At 42.1% G+C, this 20,647-nt stretch overlaps 1 protein-coding gene across 1 annotated transcript in view; it reads right to left on the reverse strand.

The window, feature by feature from the left end:
- LOC122844630 (Down syndrome cell adhesion molecule-like protein 1 homolog) overlaps positions 1 to 20,647 on the reverse strand; it is a 72,362-nt gene that overhangs the window by 7,385 nt on the left and 44,330 nt on the right. Inside the window, exons 9-25 of the mRNA XM_044140295.1 lie at positions 12,879 to 13,163; positions 12,655 to 12,774; positions 12,390 to 12,566; positions 11,656 to 11,855; positions 11,142 to 11,238; positions 10,900 to 11,028; positions 10,640 to 10,807; positions 10,480 to 10,550; positions 9,178 to 9,418; positions 8,421 to 8,606; positions 7,466 to 7,621; positions 4,102 to 4,241; positions 1,676 to 1,829; positions 1,097 to 1,214; positions 812 to 975; positions 621 to 719; positions 155 to 343 (exon numbers count right to left, since the gene is read on the reverse strand). Coding sequence (XP_043996230.1) covers positions 155 to 343; positions 621 to 719; positions 812 to 975; positions 1,097 to 1,214; positions 1,676 to 1,829; positions 4,102 to 4,241; positions 7,466 to 7,621; positions 8,421 to 8,606; positions 9,178 to 9,418; positions 10,480 to 10,550; positions 10,640 to 10,807; positions 10,900 to 11,028; positions 11,142 to 11,238; positions 11,656 to 11,855; positions 12,390 to 12,566; positions 12,655 to 12,774; positions 12,879 to 13,163 — 2,694 coding nt within the window. The remainder of the gene's footprint in view (positions 1 to 154; positions 344 to 620; positions 720 to 811; positions 976 to 1,096; positions 1,215 to 1,675; positions 1,830 to 4,101; positions 4,242 to 7,465; positions 7,622 to 8,420; positions 8,607 to 9,177; positions 9,419 to 10,479; positions 10,551 to 10,639; positions 10,808 to 10,899; positions 11,029 to 11,141; positions 11,239 to 11,655; positions 11,856 to 12,389; positions 12,567 to 12,654; positions 12,775 to 12,878; positions 13,164 to 20,647) is intronic.

The raw sequence follows: 20,647 nt of genomic DNA on the forward strand, positions 1-20,647 counted from the left end.
ATCACCATGTTTACCTTAGTGCTAAAGTTCCTGAAATTAATGGGCTTCTCAATAACATTCTCATTTATTGAACATGTCTGTACATACTCTGGTTCATTATTAATTTACTGCTTGAGACTTTATTTGTCAAACTGCTCCTACACCCTCCTCTCACCTCTTCCGTGCGTCTTGGCCTCGATGATCTCGCTGATGCGACCCGAGCCGACGCTGTTCTTGGCCGCCAGCTTGACTTTGTACCATGTTCCGCAGCGCAGATTGTCCAGCCTGAAGGAGCGCTCGCTGGAGCTGATGAACACATCCCTCCACTCCTCTGTGTTGTCCACAGAATACTGCAGCACAAATCCTGCAGGCGCACAACACAGTTTTTTTTGTCAATGAAGCCAATGATCAAGCTGAAGCTGCAATGTTTGGACACCAGGAGGCGACAGCGAGCTTGGAATTGATGCAGTCGGTACAGGATTCGCCTCTTCATACATGAATAGCACTTGTTTTCAAATGTAACTCACTTCAAGAGTGTGAAACTGGCAGAAAAAAAAAAATCTTCTCAGGAGCGACGTTTGTTTTAAGAATAAACTGTAAAGAATGAACAAGTGGACCAAGCGGACCAGTAGGGCGAGTACCTCTGATGGAGCTTCCTCCATTGTCCCCTGGAATCCAAGCCAGGGTGATGGAGGAGGTGGAGGTGGTGGAGACAGTCAGACGAGGCTGGTCAGGAGGAACTGAGCACGCAAACAGAAACACACTGAGTCAGCGTTTAGACTCTATGGAGCCACCTTCAACTAGTAAGTCAAAGAAAACAGCTTCTTCTCACCTTGCACCACCAGATTCACAATGATGGTGTCAAAGCCCAGGGTGTTGGTCGCCGTGCAGGTGTAGTACCCAGAATCCTCGGCTTTTACCGAACGTAGCACAAGCGTGCCGTTGGACAAGATCTGCCGCTGACCATCGGCCGTCACTGGGACGGCAGAATCCTCGCTGATGAGAGGAGGAGAGCAGTCAAACGGAGTTATTATTTTCAGTTTCCCTCCTGAAGCGGCAGCAGCATCCTTCTGAGTGAGTCGTGACTCAGACATGAGTTGTGTGTGAGGGGTCTGACCTGTCTTTGGTCCATTTAATGGTGGGGGCGGGCTCGCCGACCGAGCTGCAGGGCAGACGGACTTCCTTCATCCAGGGCGTGGTCACCGTGCCCCCGAAGGAGAGGATTTTTGCCGGGACTGTAGAGACAGACGAGAAACACTTCAACCTTTGACTCGGTCTGCAAAGTCTGTCTGTGTGTGTGCTGTTTCCTGCTCTGAACCGCCTGGAGGGAAAGGCCTTCACTTGCATCAGAAGGAATAAAAACGATGCAGCGGAGGGTTTCAGTGCAGCCCCCCCCCCCTCCAGTCTATTTTTTCTCCATAGATCCTCCCTTCGATTGATCCCTGCCTACTTCCTCCCTCCCCGGGGGTCATTTTACTAGATAGCCCCTGTTCATCACCACATAATTAACAACAGCATTCCTTGCAACGTTCCGACGACTCAATCAATACCACGGCTGTCAATCAATAACCAGGAAAAGAAGACAGAGACGGTGGAGGGGATGAAAGCGATTGGCGTGCAGGAGATCTCCCTCATAACCTTTACACAGCCTCTCTTTACACGTCTCCTCCGCCGCGGGCTCGCCTGACGGACCCACCTTTCCCAGCAGGCTCCACTGTGACCTTTGAGCTGATGTTGCCGCGGCCGGCGGTCGTCACGGCCGCGGCCCAGATGTGGTACTGTTTGCCGCGGCTGAGGTGCGTGATACGGTAAAAGAGCATCTCGGGGTTGGCCTCGTACTCACTGGGCGCCTGGGAACGAGAGCACGCCATGTCATGTTAGGAGGCCCTCACAGCGCAGCAAAAGGACAGGCTCAGTGGCGGCGCGTGAAACAAACACTGGACATATCGCAAGTCAGAATTTAGGTTTGGTACGACACGTGTAACAAGACCACATGAGAAAATGAAAAGATGCAGCCATTTCTGTGCATGTTTGGATTCTCTGAATGCTGGAGGCAGAAAACTGTTCGGGACTGTTTGATGATAGATTGTAATTTGATTGATCGCTTCACTGTGTCATAATTCTGCAATGAGTGAATCAAGTGTCTTTGTTAATCCGTTTTGTTAATAGTTGGGTCAGAAAAGACACGCAGCACAGCACAGTCCTGTTAGTAATATACGTTGGGAGAAATGTAAGCCTGATGAAAATATTTATGGATGTCTTGCTGTCCATTCAGCGATGTGTAGTAAACCAAATAGCCATATTTGAATCTTTTTTCTTTCAAATTTTTAATCTTACGTCTATATTTTTAAAAATAGTGTTTTCTATTAATGTTCTAAAACAACCTACGGTGTTATTTATCGCCACCATTTTATGACATATACTGGATATTTTATTTTAATTTGCAGCCATGTTTTTAATCTGAAAAAATAAAATAAAAAATCTAGCCTGTGTCAGTGTTTATCAATGAGGATTCATAGATTACAGGCATGTTGGAGATTTCTGGAATTCAGTCTCTTTTCTAGGATTTTGTTATTGTTGTTTGAGCATTTAAAAAAAAAATTACACACATTTACTGTAAAAGTGAAACATCCATGGTTCTTAAATCATGAACAGCAGGGGGCAATTCTGAATAACAATCTCAAATTCAATACTTTTTCAATGTACATAGTATTTTTAAATATAATTGCTCTCTGATATTGATGTAAGAAATTTGTTTGAACTTTTTTTTTACTTGCCTGTCTACTACACAAGCTGGGAGAAGTAAGAAACACAGCAATAAGAGACGTTATCAGACTACTTTTTCATTATTTGTTATATGATCAAACTCATTTTTCTGATACGTTTAGAAATATTAATTTTCTTTTGCGTACAAAATTCACTCATGTTTTCTTTAAAAATGTAGAAATAGATGATAAATAGACACACAAGAGTATTTGAAAGGTGAAACTGTAAGATCAGTTCAAGTCTTCAGCATTAAAATATTACTGCTCAATAAATCTCATCTACCATACGATTCACTGAGAAACATTTTAAAAGGTGAACATTTACTTATATTCTCACACACACACACAAAAAACAGAATAGCTTGTTCAAAAAACTCGTAGCTCTTTCTGTTTTTATTTCTTTGACTGGTTTATCTCTCGGCGTTAATCTTCATTTCCTTCACCGCTTGCCTTTCCTTTTCTCTCCTCTGTCCCTCGCTGTGTTACTTGGTGAAGAGGAGAGGATGGATGGACAGAAAGGGGGGAGATAGATGTGTATGTGTGTGTGTTAGTGTGTGTACAGGGGGGTTCGAACATTCCTCCAGCGTTGCGGTGGTGTTGTGGTGATCCAGGGAGTGATACAGGGAGATAATGAAAAGACGGACAAAAGCACTCTCATCTCGATGTGACTGATACCCTCTTCTACTCCTCCCTTCCACCCTGCCTGTCCTCCCTCCATCCCTCTCTTTTTCCCTATTTCCCTGTGGTGTCTCCCTACCTCTATCAGTGTGCCTCTTTTTCCCTCTCAGCCTCCTCTACCCCCCTCCTCCTGCCTTTCCTTCCCTCCCTTTCCTGCCCATGCTCATTTACATGGCACTCATGCACAAGGAGGGAGGAATATTTGCGAATAATAAGAAAGTGAGATCCATTCCTTATATCAGACTTCGCTGCGTGCTTTGCTGTTTATGTGCACATAATCTAGCCAAAATTGAAAATGCTCCACAATACGTGTATAAATAGAAAATGCTAAAATGTGATGTGTGTGCGTGTGTGTGTGTGTGTGTGTTTCTGATGCGGCAGTCTGCATGTGTGAGCTTGTTCTCAGCCTCATTTGCATATCTACGTCTCATCACGTTGCCAAGACAACCTCATCTGTTCATCTGGGAGGGCAGGAAATAAAGCAATGGTGCAAACACAGTGAAAGACAGACATGCGCAAAGATACACACGCACACACGCACACACACCAACACACACCCAAAGGTTCAATTAATTATAGTGGTGACAAATGAATCATTTCCTTTGGCTGATTTTATCAACTTCCTTTTACAAGCAACAGAAGCATTTTTTTTATTGACCCCCATAGAGGAAGGACTCACCGGCTGCCCAGATCCTGGACTGGAGCAGTAAATGGTGTACTTGCGGATAACACCATTTGGTTTGAGTGGTGGTAACCAGGACACGACCACGCTGCTCGGAGAGGAAGGAACTGCCTTGATGCCGGCTGGTGGGCCGGGAACTGCAGAAAAAACAAAAAACAGAGAGCAGAATTAGCACACGCAGGAATGCACATGCATATGCGTGCATGAGTATGCGTGCTCAGAGGTTTGCTGAAGGCTCTATGCGGCCAGAAGCAGCATTTGACTTGGAGGCCACCAGAGGATCAAACATCACAATCTTGATCAATGTTGTTTTGTGCATTAATCTGTGTTTAGTTCACTAGAGAAGATGCAATGATTTTCTTAAACGCTACCATGAGATGTCTAAGTCTAAATACATAAACAAGTAAATAAATGAATAAAGAGCACATATGCAGTTATTTCCCTAACTCACACTTGGTTCAACAATAGTGTCCACAGTGCTAGTCGGAAAAAGGTACAATATATACACTATACAAAGAAATTTACAAGGTTAATACATAATAAAAACATAATAAAAATAAAACCCAATGTGGCTGTAATCAGCCACAAATCTAAAATTCAAGAATGGGTAAAAACTTCTACTAATCATTTTTAACATTTGTTCCGGTAACAAATGCAACTTTTGATTTCAATTTTCCTGACATGTTGCTTCGTTGAAGTGTTGTTCTCATTTGTTGTTTATGGTGTCCAATAGAGACACCATAAACTCTATTGGGTTATGGTTTATGCAAAAACATATAAAACAGATATGTTTTTATTTATCTGCAAAAAACATATCTTTTTGCAGATATGTTTATTGGAGTCGTGCTATGAATAAATACATCAACTTGGTAAAAATTTATATGAATCAATCAATCAAATTTTATTTGCATTGCACCTTTCAGCACCAAGGCATTTAAAGTGCTTTAAATCACATAAAAATAAAAAATACAAAGTCAGAAGACACGGTCAACATTACATTTTCTACATCAAATTAATGATTGTCGAGATCAGGTTTCAAAAGCAACTCTAAACAGGTGAGTTTAAGTCTTGATTTAAAGGAACTAAGTGTTTTAACTGTGTTTTCTTGAAGTTTGTTCCAGATTTGTGGTGCATAGAAGCTGAATAACCATCATAATCTGTGCAAATTAGGAACTGTATGAGTTGGAGCAAGAATTTAGATTAGCTATCTTAGTGTCGATGGTAATGCTAAAGTCAAACTTGCTAGGTTAGCAAAACTGTTAGCTTTTTAACCTAAAACAACTGCTGTCAATGGACAGTCGGCTAGCTGTGGTAGTCAGGAAATGGTTTATATAGACCTATCAATCAACATAACAATATGAGGTTATGAAACTAAACTATAGCCAAACTTTTTATCAAGTTTCTCCTAAGCCTGTAGCAGCAATCATTTACTAATGAATGATACATATAACTTGTTGTCAGTGAAAAGGTTTTCATGCTACCTTGAAAATAGTTTTGTGCAATAGGATATTTATAAATAATTTCTTCTTTTTACTGTTTCTTAAATACCAGAGGACACATTAGATTAGCAAAGGTGTCTTTTTGCTTCTAATCATACACTACTTTTAGTCAAAGAATACAATATATATAAAATAAAATCTGTTACAAGAAAAGAGCAAGAAAGAACTGTCCAGATGTGTTCAGTGACACTGTAGAAACAATGTGACCCCTGCTAAAACCCAAAACTGACTGCAATAGATCGCTGCCAACATAACAATTAAAACAGGCTCTTCTGAAGACCTCCTGTGGCCTTGAGGGCCTCCACACAGCAGCACGCTTCGCTTATTATCCAGGCCGGCCCTGTGTGTGATCGCTCGTTGGGATGGCTGTTAAAGTGAGCAGGCTTGTTTGCAGATTGGTTGTCTTATCCCACACTAAGCCGCTCTGGGAGGACTCGGTTTGGGTGGACGGCGGTGACATATGTTCTTTCAGACGCTGGTCAGCAGTTCTGACTCTGTGACACCCTGCATTCTCTTAACTCTCACGCCCACAAACAGATTAGATATTAGTGTCTGATCCGCAACTAGCCACTTCAGCTTGAGACTGGACCCTGCTTAATGCTGATTACAAGATAATGATTCAAGAAGGCGCTTAGGGAAGGAGTCACACTTTACAAAAACACATCAGGACATTGAAATGCTTCAAAAAGGAGAACAAAAGAAGCTTTTTTTCACATTGATCGTACAGTATATGGCGCTACCAATCAAGCCTATTCAGTCTGCTCCATAAATATAATTCAACCTTGACTGTGGGCCTCATCTGGGGTATATAGAAGGAGACCCAGCCTCATAAATCCATCCCCCAGTTCTTCTTTTTATCCTCCAAGAGGCCCCCCAATCTAGCCATTCACCCAACTTATACCCCTTTGACTCCACACATGACATTAGTCAGCATGAAAACAACATTAACTAAGAAAGTGTTGATGCAGCCGGGGAGCACTCAAAGGAGGATGAAGTCCAGGGGAGAATGGTAGCTGTGTCTCCAATGGGACTGATCACAGAGCAGCCAGCGATCGTTATTGTAACTGGACCGCCATGTCAAAGTAGGAGAGGCAGATATATATATATATATATATATAGAGAGAGAGAGAGAGTGAGAGGGGAAAGATAAGTCCCATCTGGTGCCCAAAATCTGCCCCAGACTCCAGACAGACGGGCGGACTGTCTGCTACGCACGGCTAGCACAACCAAAATGATGATGAAGCTGAGAGGCGCAGCGGTGCTGCATTAACAGCCCCATTATGGATGCAGTATGTGCTGGTGTGTCAATCAGGGGAGGAGGTGTCACACCCCAAACAAATGGAAATTACAAAGGACTCTTTATTTCATCAGAAAGAAAGTCTACATCTCTATTTATTTATTTTTTTGCTCAGCCAAGGCGACCGAAGGATCAACTTTCTGTCTTTGCATCTTCAATCCACTGTGCTCCTCCTCCTTCTTTATAAAGAGACATGGATCTGGCTGTAATCCCGCCTCCAATGGTGTAAGCACAAAATTAATTCTCTCTAATCCATGCAGAGTTAATCTTTGCGCCTGTGGCAGGAGCGGATGCGGGCCGGGGCTGATGGCTGACTCCTGGATGCTCCTCCTGCTCCTTCTCCACCCCCCCTCGTTCCCACCGCCAGCCCTCCCTCAGCCTCGAGCCTTGGACCCAAAGCCTCTTAATTCTCATTAGCACCACTAATGGAGCTTCCCAACACAAATGGGCTTTTGTCATGGGCAAGATACAACACAGCTCGCTTTTTGTTATCTGCCTCCTATTCAAAGCGTCTCTTGACTTAAACACAGTGTTTAGACAAATATATTAGAAACTGTACACTCACGGTCCTCGCGCGTTTGGATGTACAGGACGTTGCTGCGGACTCCGTCGCCGGCCTGCGTGTAGGCCAGAACCTGAACGCTGTAGTTGGTGAACTTCTCCAGCCCTCGCAGCTCCACCTGTTCGCGTGTGGTGGTGATGTTCTGCATCTCTCCCCATTCTGAGGCAAAACAAGACCGGAAAAACGCGCGTGTTCATGACCTGCAGCTATTGTTTTTTTAAAATCAGAAATTCTTATCAGAAGGACTGTAATTAATGCAGAATTGCTCTGAGCAAGCTAGGATGGCGATAAACAGTTAACATTCAGTTTCCTTACAAAAACATATTTTCAGGGGAAAAAATATATATACTACATACATCAATATTTATAAAAATCAAGATAAATATACATATATATGTATATATTTATTTTACACAAACATGTGCAGTGCCTTGCAAGAGCATTTGTACTGCATGGTATTACAAAATCATAAGTCAGCGATGGTATTGATAAGGATTGCGTCGCCAACAGTGATTGAAAATTCAAATATTTTCTTTCTTGTTCAGCAGTTCTCCTTGCAGCAATGAGATTTGATTGGCTATATGGCATTCATTCCTATGGATTTGTGGGCTGTCCCAGTGTTCAGCCACATGCATGTCTGGTTAACTGGCCTCTCTATAGAGCCCTTCGCTCTGAGTGTGTGCGCATCGCTCTCTGTCCTGTAACGTTTTTCCTCGCTGTTTTGGTCTATTATATAAAATCCCAAGGAAATAAACTGAGGTTTAAAGCTCAGACATGAAAATGTGAAAAAAAAGCTAAACTCATTCTCGTTTGCAAGACACTGCATAGAAACACGTGCAACGAAACGAAAGATGCTTCATGAGAAAGGTAAACAAACAAGCTCACAGTACTGACACAGAGGTACATGACTATGAGGATGAGTTTTGGTGAATTTTAGAATGAGATAGGTGATAATTACTCTGCATCGGCCACTGGGCCCGGCCCCCACAGCACCCACCTCCGTCGGGGAAGAGGGACCAGAACACAACCCGGTAGCCTTTCAGCACGCCGTGCAGCGTCATGCGCGGAGGCTCCGACCACGTGATCACCGCCTCATCCGACGTCACCGAGATTGCTCTCACGTTCTGTGGGGGCTCGCTCGGCACTGTAAAAGCAAAAAATAAATACGATCCATGGAGTTTGACTTGACATATAATAAAACACTGGGTTTATTTTCAGACTTTAAAACCAATGCATCTCCACAGATCTGGCAGATGAATCCCTGAAAAGATCTCCAGCAACAGACATTGTAAAACCAATCAGTCTAATATGTTCAAATTGGCCCAGATTTAATGGTTGGTAATTTGCAGCTTTTAGAGAGAACAAGAAGTGGGGGTTGATGGAAGGGAGAAAGGGCATTAAGAGAGCAACGTTAATCATGAAATGGTTAAACCCAAGACGCTGAAATGCAGATGAGTGGCGATATGGAGAATAAAATCTTAAGTAAAAAACTATTCACACATCTTCAATCTAGCAGATGGCTGCAGGCCTCACACTGAGAGACAATAACTGCCACTCAGGGAGTCTACCATTACTTTTCAATCAGGCAGTAGGAGTCAGTGAAGAACTATTTTAAATGAGACACTTTAAAAAGAAAGCTTTTCCATTCTCTTCTCCACAGCTGCCCAGTAAAAATCTCCTCCCTCCGTCCTCATTTTACCATCAAATGGTCATACCGTCTTCCAGTGTGGTGGCGTTGATCTCGGTGCTGGACGGTCCAGTTCCAGCTCTGTTGAAAGCCTGGACGACCACGCCGTACTGAGCAAACTTCTTCAGGTTGTCCAAGGTGTACACCTCGCTGTCCCCCGTTGCTTTCATCTCCACGATGCTGTACTGGCCGTTGCTGCCAGGCCCGTTCTCCCTGTAGCCGATCTGATAGCCTCGGATAACCCCATTCTGCAGTTCCTTCTTGGGAGCCTAGATGTTTTGGAGTAAAACAGATGATTATTTTGAAGAAGAAAGAGTACGCGAACATTCGTACTCTTGAGTTATGCATTTTTTGGGTTTGGTTTTGTTTTTCTACTGAGCACCATTTATCAAGCAGCATATGCCAGATTATACATTCAGATCTAACAGCAATGAAGTGTGAAATCCCTTCAAACACATGATGCATTGAATCATAAAAACGTTGTTTGGGTAGAAAGAGCAACTTCCTCCAACATTGCAGGAAAAGTCTGCTGATCCAGAAAGAAGGAGCTCTGTTTTACTATATATATAAATAAATAAGATATATACACAGATATATAGATATATAGATATATATATACATCTGAGGCTCAAAAGTGAAATGTTTTATTTATTTATTTTTTATCCAAGATCTGAAACGCATTAAACACGTGGCTATTTCTTGAAAGGTAGGTGGATAAACGGCCAATAAATTATGATCAATTGCCAATACATTATGACCATATTCTCCATCAGCGATAGTCCAGAATTTCCCTGGCATTAGATGTCAACAGTGTCAACAATGACTCCTCAAAATTGGATTCATTTTCAGAGTTAAGGCCATTTTTGCGGATCCAAAAAAATGTAATTTTTTAAGCATACAATTAAAACACATAAAAACTAAATAAGACATGTTTATCACAGCAAAAAATCTGAGCAATGGCTTTACTGTTAATTTAATAAAACATGTATGTTTGAGGTTTAAATCCATAATTACATTGGTTGAGTAAAACCAATCTGCCTCCATATGTACCTGTGCTCAATGTCTCTTAAGGATTAAATCCCCGGAAAACAGCAAAACATGCAAAATTCTGCAAATATTATAATTATCTTCAACACTTTTAGTTAAAACACGTCGCTCTGACCAGCACTAAATGAATAAAAACATAAGTTTTAAGATATTTTTTTCCCAGAAGTTTTGTAGTTTTCAGGGGGGAAACGTCATTTCTTAGAAACTGCAATGAATTATTCTGTGGCAAAAATTACTCATAAAAACACTCAATGTTAAAATGCAGGAGAATCATGATTTTTACCCTCCACGTGACTCGAATGCTCTGAGACGTCATCGGTTGGAGGACAACATCCATCGGGGGCCCATCAGGCGCTGTTTGAGCAGAATTTATTGCCAGACTGACAAATCTGAGCCAAACAACGAACAAGCAGAAAACACCAGAAAACGTGGGAAGGACTTACGCGCTTCCTCAGTGCTGATAGTGAGCTCTTTGCTAGGGAGGCTGCGTCCAATTTTGTTATAGGAATACATGCGGATGCTGTAAACGCAAGCCGGATGCAATTCCACAATGTTGGCTTGATTGTTTGTAGGGGAGATGTTCCTGGTTGTGTACATGTGATCCCAAGAGTCTGTTGAACATGAGCAGAATTTTGGTATTTTACAAATCCGTACAGGAAGAAATAAAATAAGCACGTGGAGGCACAAATCTGAGCTGTTTTACCTGATTTATTCTTGTACTCAATATCATAGCTGGTGATGATGCTGTTGCCGTCAAACCTTTGGATCCAGCGCAGGTTCATGCTTCTGTCCTTCACCTCCCTCACTTCCAGCTCAGGAGGATCCGGTGGTTCTGTAAAAGGGGGAGGAATAGGCATTGAACTCCAGAATACGTATAAGTAATCGTAACCACAAATACAGCAATAATAATGTTATTGAGATATGGAAAAACGATGAAAAACAAACCTTGCACTGTGAGTTGGATGAGCCCTCGGCCCTCCCCATAGGAGTTGATAGCGTGGCAGGAGAAGAAGACTGAATCTCCTCGCTCGGCTGGGTTCAGCTGGGAAAAACAGCACAAAAAAGTTTAGCACACACCACAAACTAACATCCCAGCGTGGGGTGAAGATACTTTTTTTAAACAATATCTAATGTTCTGTACTGGGCTTGAAACGGCCTGGTCTTCTTAAGACAAAAACCACTTTTGTTAACCTTGTCCACCTCGAACACACAGTAGAGGGCAAAATATATCCCTACAGCTTCCCAAACAAATCATACAAGCTCAGTTAGAGACCAAATTTAAATAATTAAAATACACTGAATTATGTGTTTGCATCATGGGAAAAAGTGGAAAAGTTCATGAGCTATAAACGCTTTTTATTTGAATGATTTGTAAATCCAGCTTTTGAACAGCTTCAAATAATCCCCCTCCAGTTTGTTGCAAAAGCTTTAAAGCCGAGCCCAGCTTTTGTATTCTTACCTTCAGGGTGGAGATGACTTCATCTCCCTTCTTGTTGATGGTGATGGAGTACCGGGGGTTTCTCTCTGCATCAATGACCGTGTCTCCTCTCTCCCAGCGGATAATAATGGGCTGCTCGCCCCGTGCTGTGCAGTTCAGCTCCTTGGTCTGGCCCTTCCTCGCCATGGTGGTGTTGGGGTGGCTGGTGATCATGGCGGGAACTGAGCAGATCCACAGACATGTGTCACAGTAATGAATAGTTTTATATGGAGTAATGAGAAGAGGGAATGGGGCTGTGGTATTGGAAACTGTGGCTATAATACAGATGTATGGATATCGCTATTCTGCCTCTACGTTCCCTGTTGTCATTTCACGCTTCAAGCCTCAGCGGCTCCCTTACATCACACCCTACTTTCCTATTTCATCCTCGTCTCCTCCAAGATTTCTGCTCTTTCCTTCTCCTCTCTTGCTTACTTGTGGATTATTGATTGAACGGGGATCCTGTGGTTTTGTTTTTATCACTAATTCAGCAGCCTCTTTTCCTCGCAAAACATTGAGTAGCACGCAAACTGACAGCTGAAACACAAAAATCAATAACCAAGACGCCCCCCGGTTAGGGGTGCACAGGACAGAGACAAGATTTTTTCCGGGTTCGGTGCAGGCCGAAATAGCCTGGGGCGCGAGTGTATCTTACAATCCAGGAGATGTGGTTAAAAAAAGTACTTGAGCCAATGGAAGATCTGACTGGCACTCACTCTTGACAGTGAGGATCATGCTTTTACTGATGTCTGAGCCAACGCCATTGGAGGCCTGACAGAGGTAGTACCCTCTGTCGTCCTCAAGGACATGCCGGATAAGCAGGGAGCCGTTCGACATGATCTGGATGCGACCGGTGAGCGGGACGGGGTGGTACTGCTGTGGGTTTCCAACACCTGCAGATGAAATCACAGTTAACACAGAAAAGCGTGTCGAAAGCTTCAGTTGTTTCTATTTGTGGGAGCAGGCGACGGCTCGCTTTACCTTTGGCATGTTTCCACATGACTTTTGGAGGTGGATAACCCTCCACCGAGCAATTCAGAACGCCGGCTTTTCCATAAATGCAGTCCTGGTTGTTGGGCTGAACCACAAAACGTGGCGGCACTGGAAGCCAGACAGAAAAAGAAAAGTAGGTGAAACAATCGCCCCCCCCTCTGTCAGCTTCCTTTGCATGTTTGAGGCAACCCATGCCTCGCTCAGTGCCTCACCAGTGACAATCAGCTGTCTCTCCCAGCTGACGGTGGCTGCAGCGTTGCTGGCGATGCAGGTGTAGTTCCCGTTGTGCTTCAGTGTCACCTTGGAGATCTGCAGGGAACTCATGAACTCTTTGGTCTCGATTGCGACGCCAGAGGCAGAGCCTGGCACTATGAGTTGCCCGTCTTTGTGCCAGGTGATGCGTATGGGCATGTCCCCGGACGACACCACGCAGGCGATGTACATGAGCTTCCCCACTGAGGTAGAGGGGATGTCAAAGGGCTGGATGAGCGGCGGCACTGGGAGAGACAGGAAGAGCACATGGAATCAGAGGAATAAAGGCAGCGATAGATGTCTAAGGGTGGCAGTGTGGCCATCTGGAGCAATGCTGAAAGAGATAGAGAAGGTCATTGGCCAGTGGGTTCCTTCTTTGCTGCCACCCTCCCTTTAGCTCCCCCGTCTCCTGCAGCCCATAATAGCTGCTCTGGTTTGAGTCCAATTGGCTGGGGGAAGTCATCCCGTTGCCATAGCAATGGAGGTTGAGGTTGGGGTACTACAGCTGAGACATCTGGGGGATTTAATCTAGGCTTCATTATTATTCATCTAATTAAATCAGAGACACACTCACACTCAGGCACACGCACACACCCTTAAACACCTCTGCAGCTGCCGCGCTACCATCGTTAGCCGACTGTCAAGCTGAACAAAATAAAGACGCAAACGTCCGAAATTTACAGAAGACCACCAGCAAACACTACTGATCTGCATCAAAAATAATGCCATCGTTGCAAGTTGGAATATTGCATGTATCATAATTAGTCTGAGTTTACTACAATCAGTAGTAAATTATATTTACTACTGATTGTAGTATTAAATATAACTAGAAAATTCTTGAAGAAATTTAACTGGGGCCTGCCAAAGTGTGCCCGTCGGTTTGGACCCAGCGTTCTGATGCTAAAAATTAGCATCAATGCTAAAGAAAGCTGAATGGTAGTCAATAGCCCTTGGAGAGTCACAAGCATGTTGACTAACATGCACCTTCACCATTCAGTATGTTGAAATTAGTGTATAAGCTCAAGTTAGCCAAAATGCTAATGTAAGCATAAGTACTTTCAGTAACGTGGGGTAACAGATACAGATAATGCAGAATATTATTGCACCGTCTTGCTGCCTTGCTGCGCAAGGCAGTTCCCTGACCTGAGAGAAGAATATAATGCATTCTAATATTGTTGCACCACCACATATTCGCCTGAGGGGAATATGAAGGCTTTTATTTTGAAAAATAAACATAAGCTTCATATTAAATGCCCACACTAATCCGATGCCTAACAGTGTTTGGGTTAAATCCCTTATTTACAGGCCTAAACAGCCAGTAGTTCTAAATGGAAGCTCTGTTTTAACTGAGTTTTAGTTACAACTAAAGATATGGCGTTTCTAAAGATATGGCGTTTTTGTAGTCCTTTTTATTATCATTAGGTCAAAGGCTAATGCCATTAAGTCAGTGCACATTACTTTTATATAGATCTATATCTATCTATATATAAATGGATCTATATAGATAGATAGATATAGATATATCTAGATCTATATAGATATAGATCTATATATATCTAGATCTATATCTAGATATATCTAGATAGATATCTATATAGATATAGATCTAGATATATCTAGATCTATATAGATATAGATCTAGATATATCTATATCTATCTATCTATCTATCTATCTATATAGATCCATCTGTATATAGATACATATATCTATATATAGATCTCTCTATATAGATAGATCTATCTATATATATGTGTATGTATATATTAATCTATCTATATCTAAATCTAGATAGCTCTAGATTTAGATATATAGATTTATATATTTATAGAGAGTGAGAAAGATAGATATCTATCTATACAGACATCTATCTGTATCTATATATATAGATGATATATATCTATATAGATATATATTATCTATATAGATTTAGATTTATATATGCTATATCTATATATCTATCTATACAGACAGATAGATTTAGATACAGATAGATATATCTTGACCAGAAAGATAAATATTTTTCAAATTTTGTCCTAATTTGCATAAGTTTAGATTTCTAAAAGTCTGTTTTTGTTCCAAGTTGTTTACATTTTCTTTTTCCAAATCTCCCTTTAATTAATAAGTCAGATTTTCTTATTTTCTGTTTAGAATTAGAATTAAAACTCTAACAGTGGATGAACATGAGTGCTGATGCTGTTGAATGTGGGGGAAGCCGGAGCACCCGGAGTGAACCCACAGCTACACAGGGAGGGAGTGAACCCACAGCTACACAGGGAGACGTTCCCCACTGTGCAGTCCTGGCCTTTTAATATTGAAATGTCCAATTAACAACAACAGCAGCTCTTTCTAAATTACCGCCGATCACCCAGCCCACACCTGGCCCCACCGCCCTTTTAAATCTGACATACTGGAGACATGAAGTCTACGCTGGATGGACTTTACATCTGTTTTTGAACTTGCGCAGAGATTTTGGAGACAAAGCCTGTTTCAAACGCTTCCACAGTGACATCTTTTTCATGGGGATCTCTTCTTCTTCAGAGACAATGATGTGCTCCACTGGATCTTCAGCTGATTCCTGAGCTGTTTGGATCACTTCTTCCTTTAATGTACCGTTTACCTGTGGAGGGGATGTTCTCAGTGTTTCCATTAGACTACCCTCTGATTCTATGGAAACTACAGGAACTTTACCCGTTACATCTTCTGAACCTTTGCAAGATTCTGTCTCTATTTCCTCAAAAGCTGTCTGGGGGATCTCCGATATAATTTCTAAATCTGTTTTTGGTGTCTTGGTGTTTTGGACCAAGTTTTGTTCGGTCTCTATCGGGTTTCCAGTTTCCAGTTCAGCTTTCACTGCCATCTTTCTCGTTTTCTTACATCTAGATTTCTTTGATGTCTTTTTCTGAACTTCCTGGTCTCCATTTTGTTGGGTTTCAGAAACAGTTTCTCCTTCAGTGATCTGCTGTGGTTTACTGATCACTGCTTCTTTTGTCTGAATCTTACTTATAATGGAAGCTGTTGGATCCTCAACTGTTTCTAGAGTAGAAACTACTTGATGTTCACTGTCTTTTCCAGAAGCGTTTTCATTATTGGGAGTCTCCAATTCAGAGGAAGCTTTTAATGCTGCCATCCTCTTGCTCTTACGTCTGGATGTCTTCGATGTCTTTTTCTGATCTTCCTGGTCTCCATTTTGTTGGGTTGTTGAGACCATTTCTTCAGTGATCTGCTGTGGTTTACTGATCACTGTTTCTTTTGTCTGAATCTTGGTTTCTATGGAAGCTGTCGGATCCCCAACAGTTCCTAGTATAGAAACTTCCTGTTCACTGTTTTCTCCAGAAACGATTTCATTGTTGAGCTTTTCAAATTCAGAAGAAGCTTTTAATGCTGCCTTTCTCTTGCTCTTACGTCTGGATGTCTTCGATGTCTTTTTCTGATCTTCCTGGTCTCCATTATGTTGGGTTATTGAGACCCTTTCTCCTTCAGTGATCTGCTGGTCTTTAGAGATCACTGTTTCTTTTCTCTGAATCTTGTTTTTAATGGTTGCTGTCTGCTCTCCAACTGTTCCTAGTATAGAAACTACTTGTTCACTGTTTTCTACAGAAACTTTGTCTTTGTTGAGCTTTTCAAATTCAGAGGAAGCTTTTAATGCTGCCTTTCTCTTGATCTTACGTCTGGATGTCTTCGATGTCTTTTTCTGATCTTCCTGGTCTCCATTATGTTGGGTTTCAGAAACAGTTTCTCCTTCAGTGATCTGCTGTGGTTTACTGATCACTGTTTCTTTTGTCTGAATCTCATCCCCAACTATCTCTGGTACTGAAATGTTTTGCTGGTCACTGTTTGCTCCAGAAACCTTTTCATCGCTAAGAGTCTCCAGTACAGAGGCAGCTTTCTTTCCTGACTTTCTCCTGTTCTTACCTGCGGATCTCTTGAATAGCTTGTCCTGATCCTGATGCCCATTCAGCTCCGTTTGAGAGGGCTGTTTTCTTACCAATAAAAACAGCTCAGTTTGGGTTGAAATTGATTGATAAACTGGTTTGACTGGACATCTGGTTTCCAGTGTATCCATCTCCGTTTGTGTTGAAGTTGTTTGATGGATTGGTTTTAGCTGATAACTGGTTTCCAGTATATCCATCTGTGTTTGAGTTGAAGCAGATGAGTACAGGACTGTTTTCTGCTTTGGGGTTTCTTGAAAATCAGTCTGAGTTTCAACAGAAACCATTGAATTCTTTCTTTGTCGTCTCTCTGAGAGTCCTTTCCTGATCAGATCCTTCTGCTGTATAAGTTTTGCATTCAGTTTCTGATTTACATTGAACATCTCATCAAGTTGCTTGAATAAGTACTTCTGTACTTCCATATATTCAAGTTCAGTTTTCTTAAATTTAGCAACACATGTACACTGATTTGTTGTCTTTCCAGGAGATGGACTTCTCTGCTCTTTTTGCTCTTTTTGCTCCTGTGTCTCCAGCGGTTTGAAAATGGATTCCTTGGTGGTGACCAGCTGTCTTGAAGGAATCACGGTGTTCTTGGAAAAGCTTTCCTTTGTCAAGGAAGCTGCCACATCATGATCTTGCGTTGGCATTGAAACACTTTGGGCTTCAATATTCTCGGTAAAAAATTGTATATCTACGCGAGGTTCTGACTTGGGCAGCATTTTCCAAAACATCTTCTTTCCGCTGTTGGGCAAACCTGCTTGAAGACTTTGGTTTTCCGGCAGAGGTCCGTTATTAATGTCACTGTTTTCAGAAAAAAATGATAGATCTACGCAGGCATCAGGCTCGGGAAAAGATTTCCACAACAGTGGCGTCTTCTTGATGCGCTTAGTCTTGGATTGTTTTTCTCCTTTCTGATCCAGTTTCCTCTGTGGTTTGGAGATGTCGTTCTTTTCAGTGACCTGTTGCGTTACAGAAATCTCAGGTTCCTCTGTGCAGATCTCCTTCTTTAAGGAATCTTTCTGGTCACGATCCTCTTCAGGCAGAGAAGTGTGCAGCTTTTCAACAGTTTCAGTGCTGGACTGAAGGGGCTGTTCCTTCTCTATTGTCTCCTGCAGTACAGAGGTCGGTTCCTGTTTGGCAACCAGTGAAGCATCTTCAGTGCTTTCAGATGGAAGATCAACAGGGGAGTGTTTCTCCAACCAGATGTGGAATGGTATCATTTTCGTCTTGATGCGTCTCGTAGTTCGTAGCTGTTTCTTTGACATGGAGGGCTGTTCTTTCTCTGCTACCTTGACTGTCTCCTGCCCTCCCGCGGTGGACTCTTCTCCACTGACCAGTGATTCGTTCTGCTTCTCAGTGTTTTCTGCAGAAACCTCTTGGTCAGCGGGGACGTGTTCCTCCGACCAGGTTTTAGATGGTACCAGGTTCTTCTCCTTAGACTCACTGTCAGGTGTCGGTTTGTCCCCTTTCTGATCGACTGCCTCCAGAGCTTTGGTTATCGATCCATTGTCAGTCAGAGGTGAAGCGTCCTGCTGTTGGATGTTTTCAGCAGAGATCTTCAGCTCTTGCTGCTCCAACCAAACTGCAAACGACACCTTCTTCTTCTTCCGCCTGGGTGTCATTGGTGGCTGCAATTCCTTTTTGACAAAGTTGTCGGATGCAACCTCTTCGATTCTATGTTGGTTGGTCTCCATTGTAAGCTTTGCTTGTTCAGGTTCTAAGCTGAATCAATTCTCAAGAGAAGCGTATTAACAAGGCTGCTAAACGGCTGTGATGAAAGTTGATGATGTGAGGAGCTTATATAATGGCTGGTGATGTCAGAATTCTGCCTTTGGAGTTAAACTGTGATGTCACACTGTGACATCACAGTTTTGTTTGGTATTCAGAGCGGGCTTGTCTGATGGATTTTTTATCAACAGGACGGATGTGAAGAACCAACCAGACCACAGAAAGAACTGCCACTGGTTGCCATAGTTACCAGTGAGGTGCGGTCACTGGAAGCAAGTGATGCAGAGCCTCACCTGTCGTAATGGAAAAATATAATGGAAAAAATAATTTAGATAGCTATTTTTACCCTGTGGTTTGTACTGTAACGTATTTATTTTTTATTTAGCTTAACCAATTTTGATTATTTTTTCTTCAAAATCGCTGATTTTTTGCATTTTCCCATTCAAATGCTCAGAAGCGCAGCAAGTGAGGCAGCAGCAGCTGAGCCTCACCTGGGACTGATCAACTTCTCACTGGCTGCCATCCTATGAGAGCATGCTCCTCCTGTCTGTACGCCGCCAATAAAATGGTTAAAAAACATTTCATATATGAACTGATTTTCCATAATTTAGCTCATGTACATAATGCACAGTGTTTGTTGTCACCAGCTGTGTGTGTGACGTGTTTCGTGGCTGAGGAGCGATCAGAAACCAGAGAACAGATTCGAGGTGAGGCAGGCAGCTTCCCGTTGTTACTGTAAACAAGTTATTATTTGGTGGTTAATCAGGACAAAATACGGTGTTTTGTGGGTTTTTCCATCCATATCCTTTAAAATATTTTAGTTTAATAACACTTTTTATTACTAAACCTTTCTAAATAGATGTTGGTACCAATAATATGTGAGACTGAAGCTGTGTGATAGCAGTGTAATATTAGTGTACATGAATCATATCCTATCATTTCAGTGAAAAATTTGTTTCCTCTGTCTGATACTGTTTTGTTCTTACAAACGCCCCTGTACTTAAAATATTTTTTAACAGGTAGGATATTCTAGTAAAAGGATTAGGACAAACAGGAAGGATATTCAGATGGAGGAAGTGATCTTCTTGTGGTTTCGTCATGTATATAAATTGTTCCAATGATAATCTAATCATAACTCCTAAGCTTCCATTTCAGTCTCGTCACTCAAATAATGTTAAGGTAAAATGAGCAAAAATGCTAATGTTAGCAATGTTTTTGGGTCGCTCAGAAAGAAGATGTGGATAAACCATAATTCATATCGACGTGCTCTCTTCACTTTAGAAGAGATCACGGACGTATCTACAAAATGAAGTTTGAATGGCGTTTCTACATGAAGTTATGACGACACAGAAAATCCTCAAAAATAGGGTATTTTTAGGATTTAGTGGTTGCCTCGTCCCCTTGACGACGAGAGTTGCACCTGGTGAGCTCGTCAGTGATTTTGGGGTCGTTTTTTGCTTTTTACGTCGCCATGGTGACTCCAAATCCCACCAAAAGTAATAGCACACCTTCCGGGATCGAGCCGCACGTTTTGATACCACTTTTGTGGGTGGGCTCGCAGCGGTACGAGCCGCATTCCGGGTGACGGAAGAATAATAAATAATACTTAAAGAGACATTCTATTGGGTGTAGAACAATAGGTGCCTGCCATGCAATGCATGGAGGCAGTGACTGACTTTCTTCGCAAGTCAGTCACTGCTCTCCTTATGCATTGCTATGGGCAGGCCCCAATTATATTTTGCAAATAAAGCTTAGGTCTTTTTGTAGCTCAGAGTCCTGAGAGGTTAATGACTTTTTGGTGAACAATTTTTGACCATTTGTTTTGGATCGCTATCATGTTGAAAAGTACCAGTGATGACCAATTTTGAGTTTTCTGGCAGATATCCAGAGATTTCTACTTAAAAAGACTTTCTGATGCGATACGGAGCTTCACAGATCCTCTGCCATTCTTATTTACTGGCATGAAGGGTAAATAAATGCATTAAGCAGCATGTTCTACAATTCAGCATTGCTTTCAGTAGGCTTTTTTCAGATGTTGCAATTGGATACATTTATATTTTTTGCTATTTT

The sequence above is a fragment of the Gambusia affinis genome, linkage group LG15 (assembly GCF_019740435.1).
Source record: "Gambusia affinis linkage group LG15, SWU_Gaff_1.0, whole genome shotgun sequence".
In the NCBI taxonomy this organism is placed as follows: Eukaryota; Metazoa; Chordata; class Actinopteri; order Cyprinodontiformes; family Poeciliidae; genus Gambusia; species Gambusia affinis.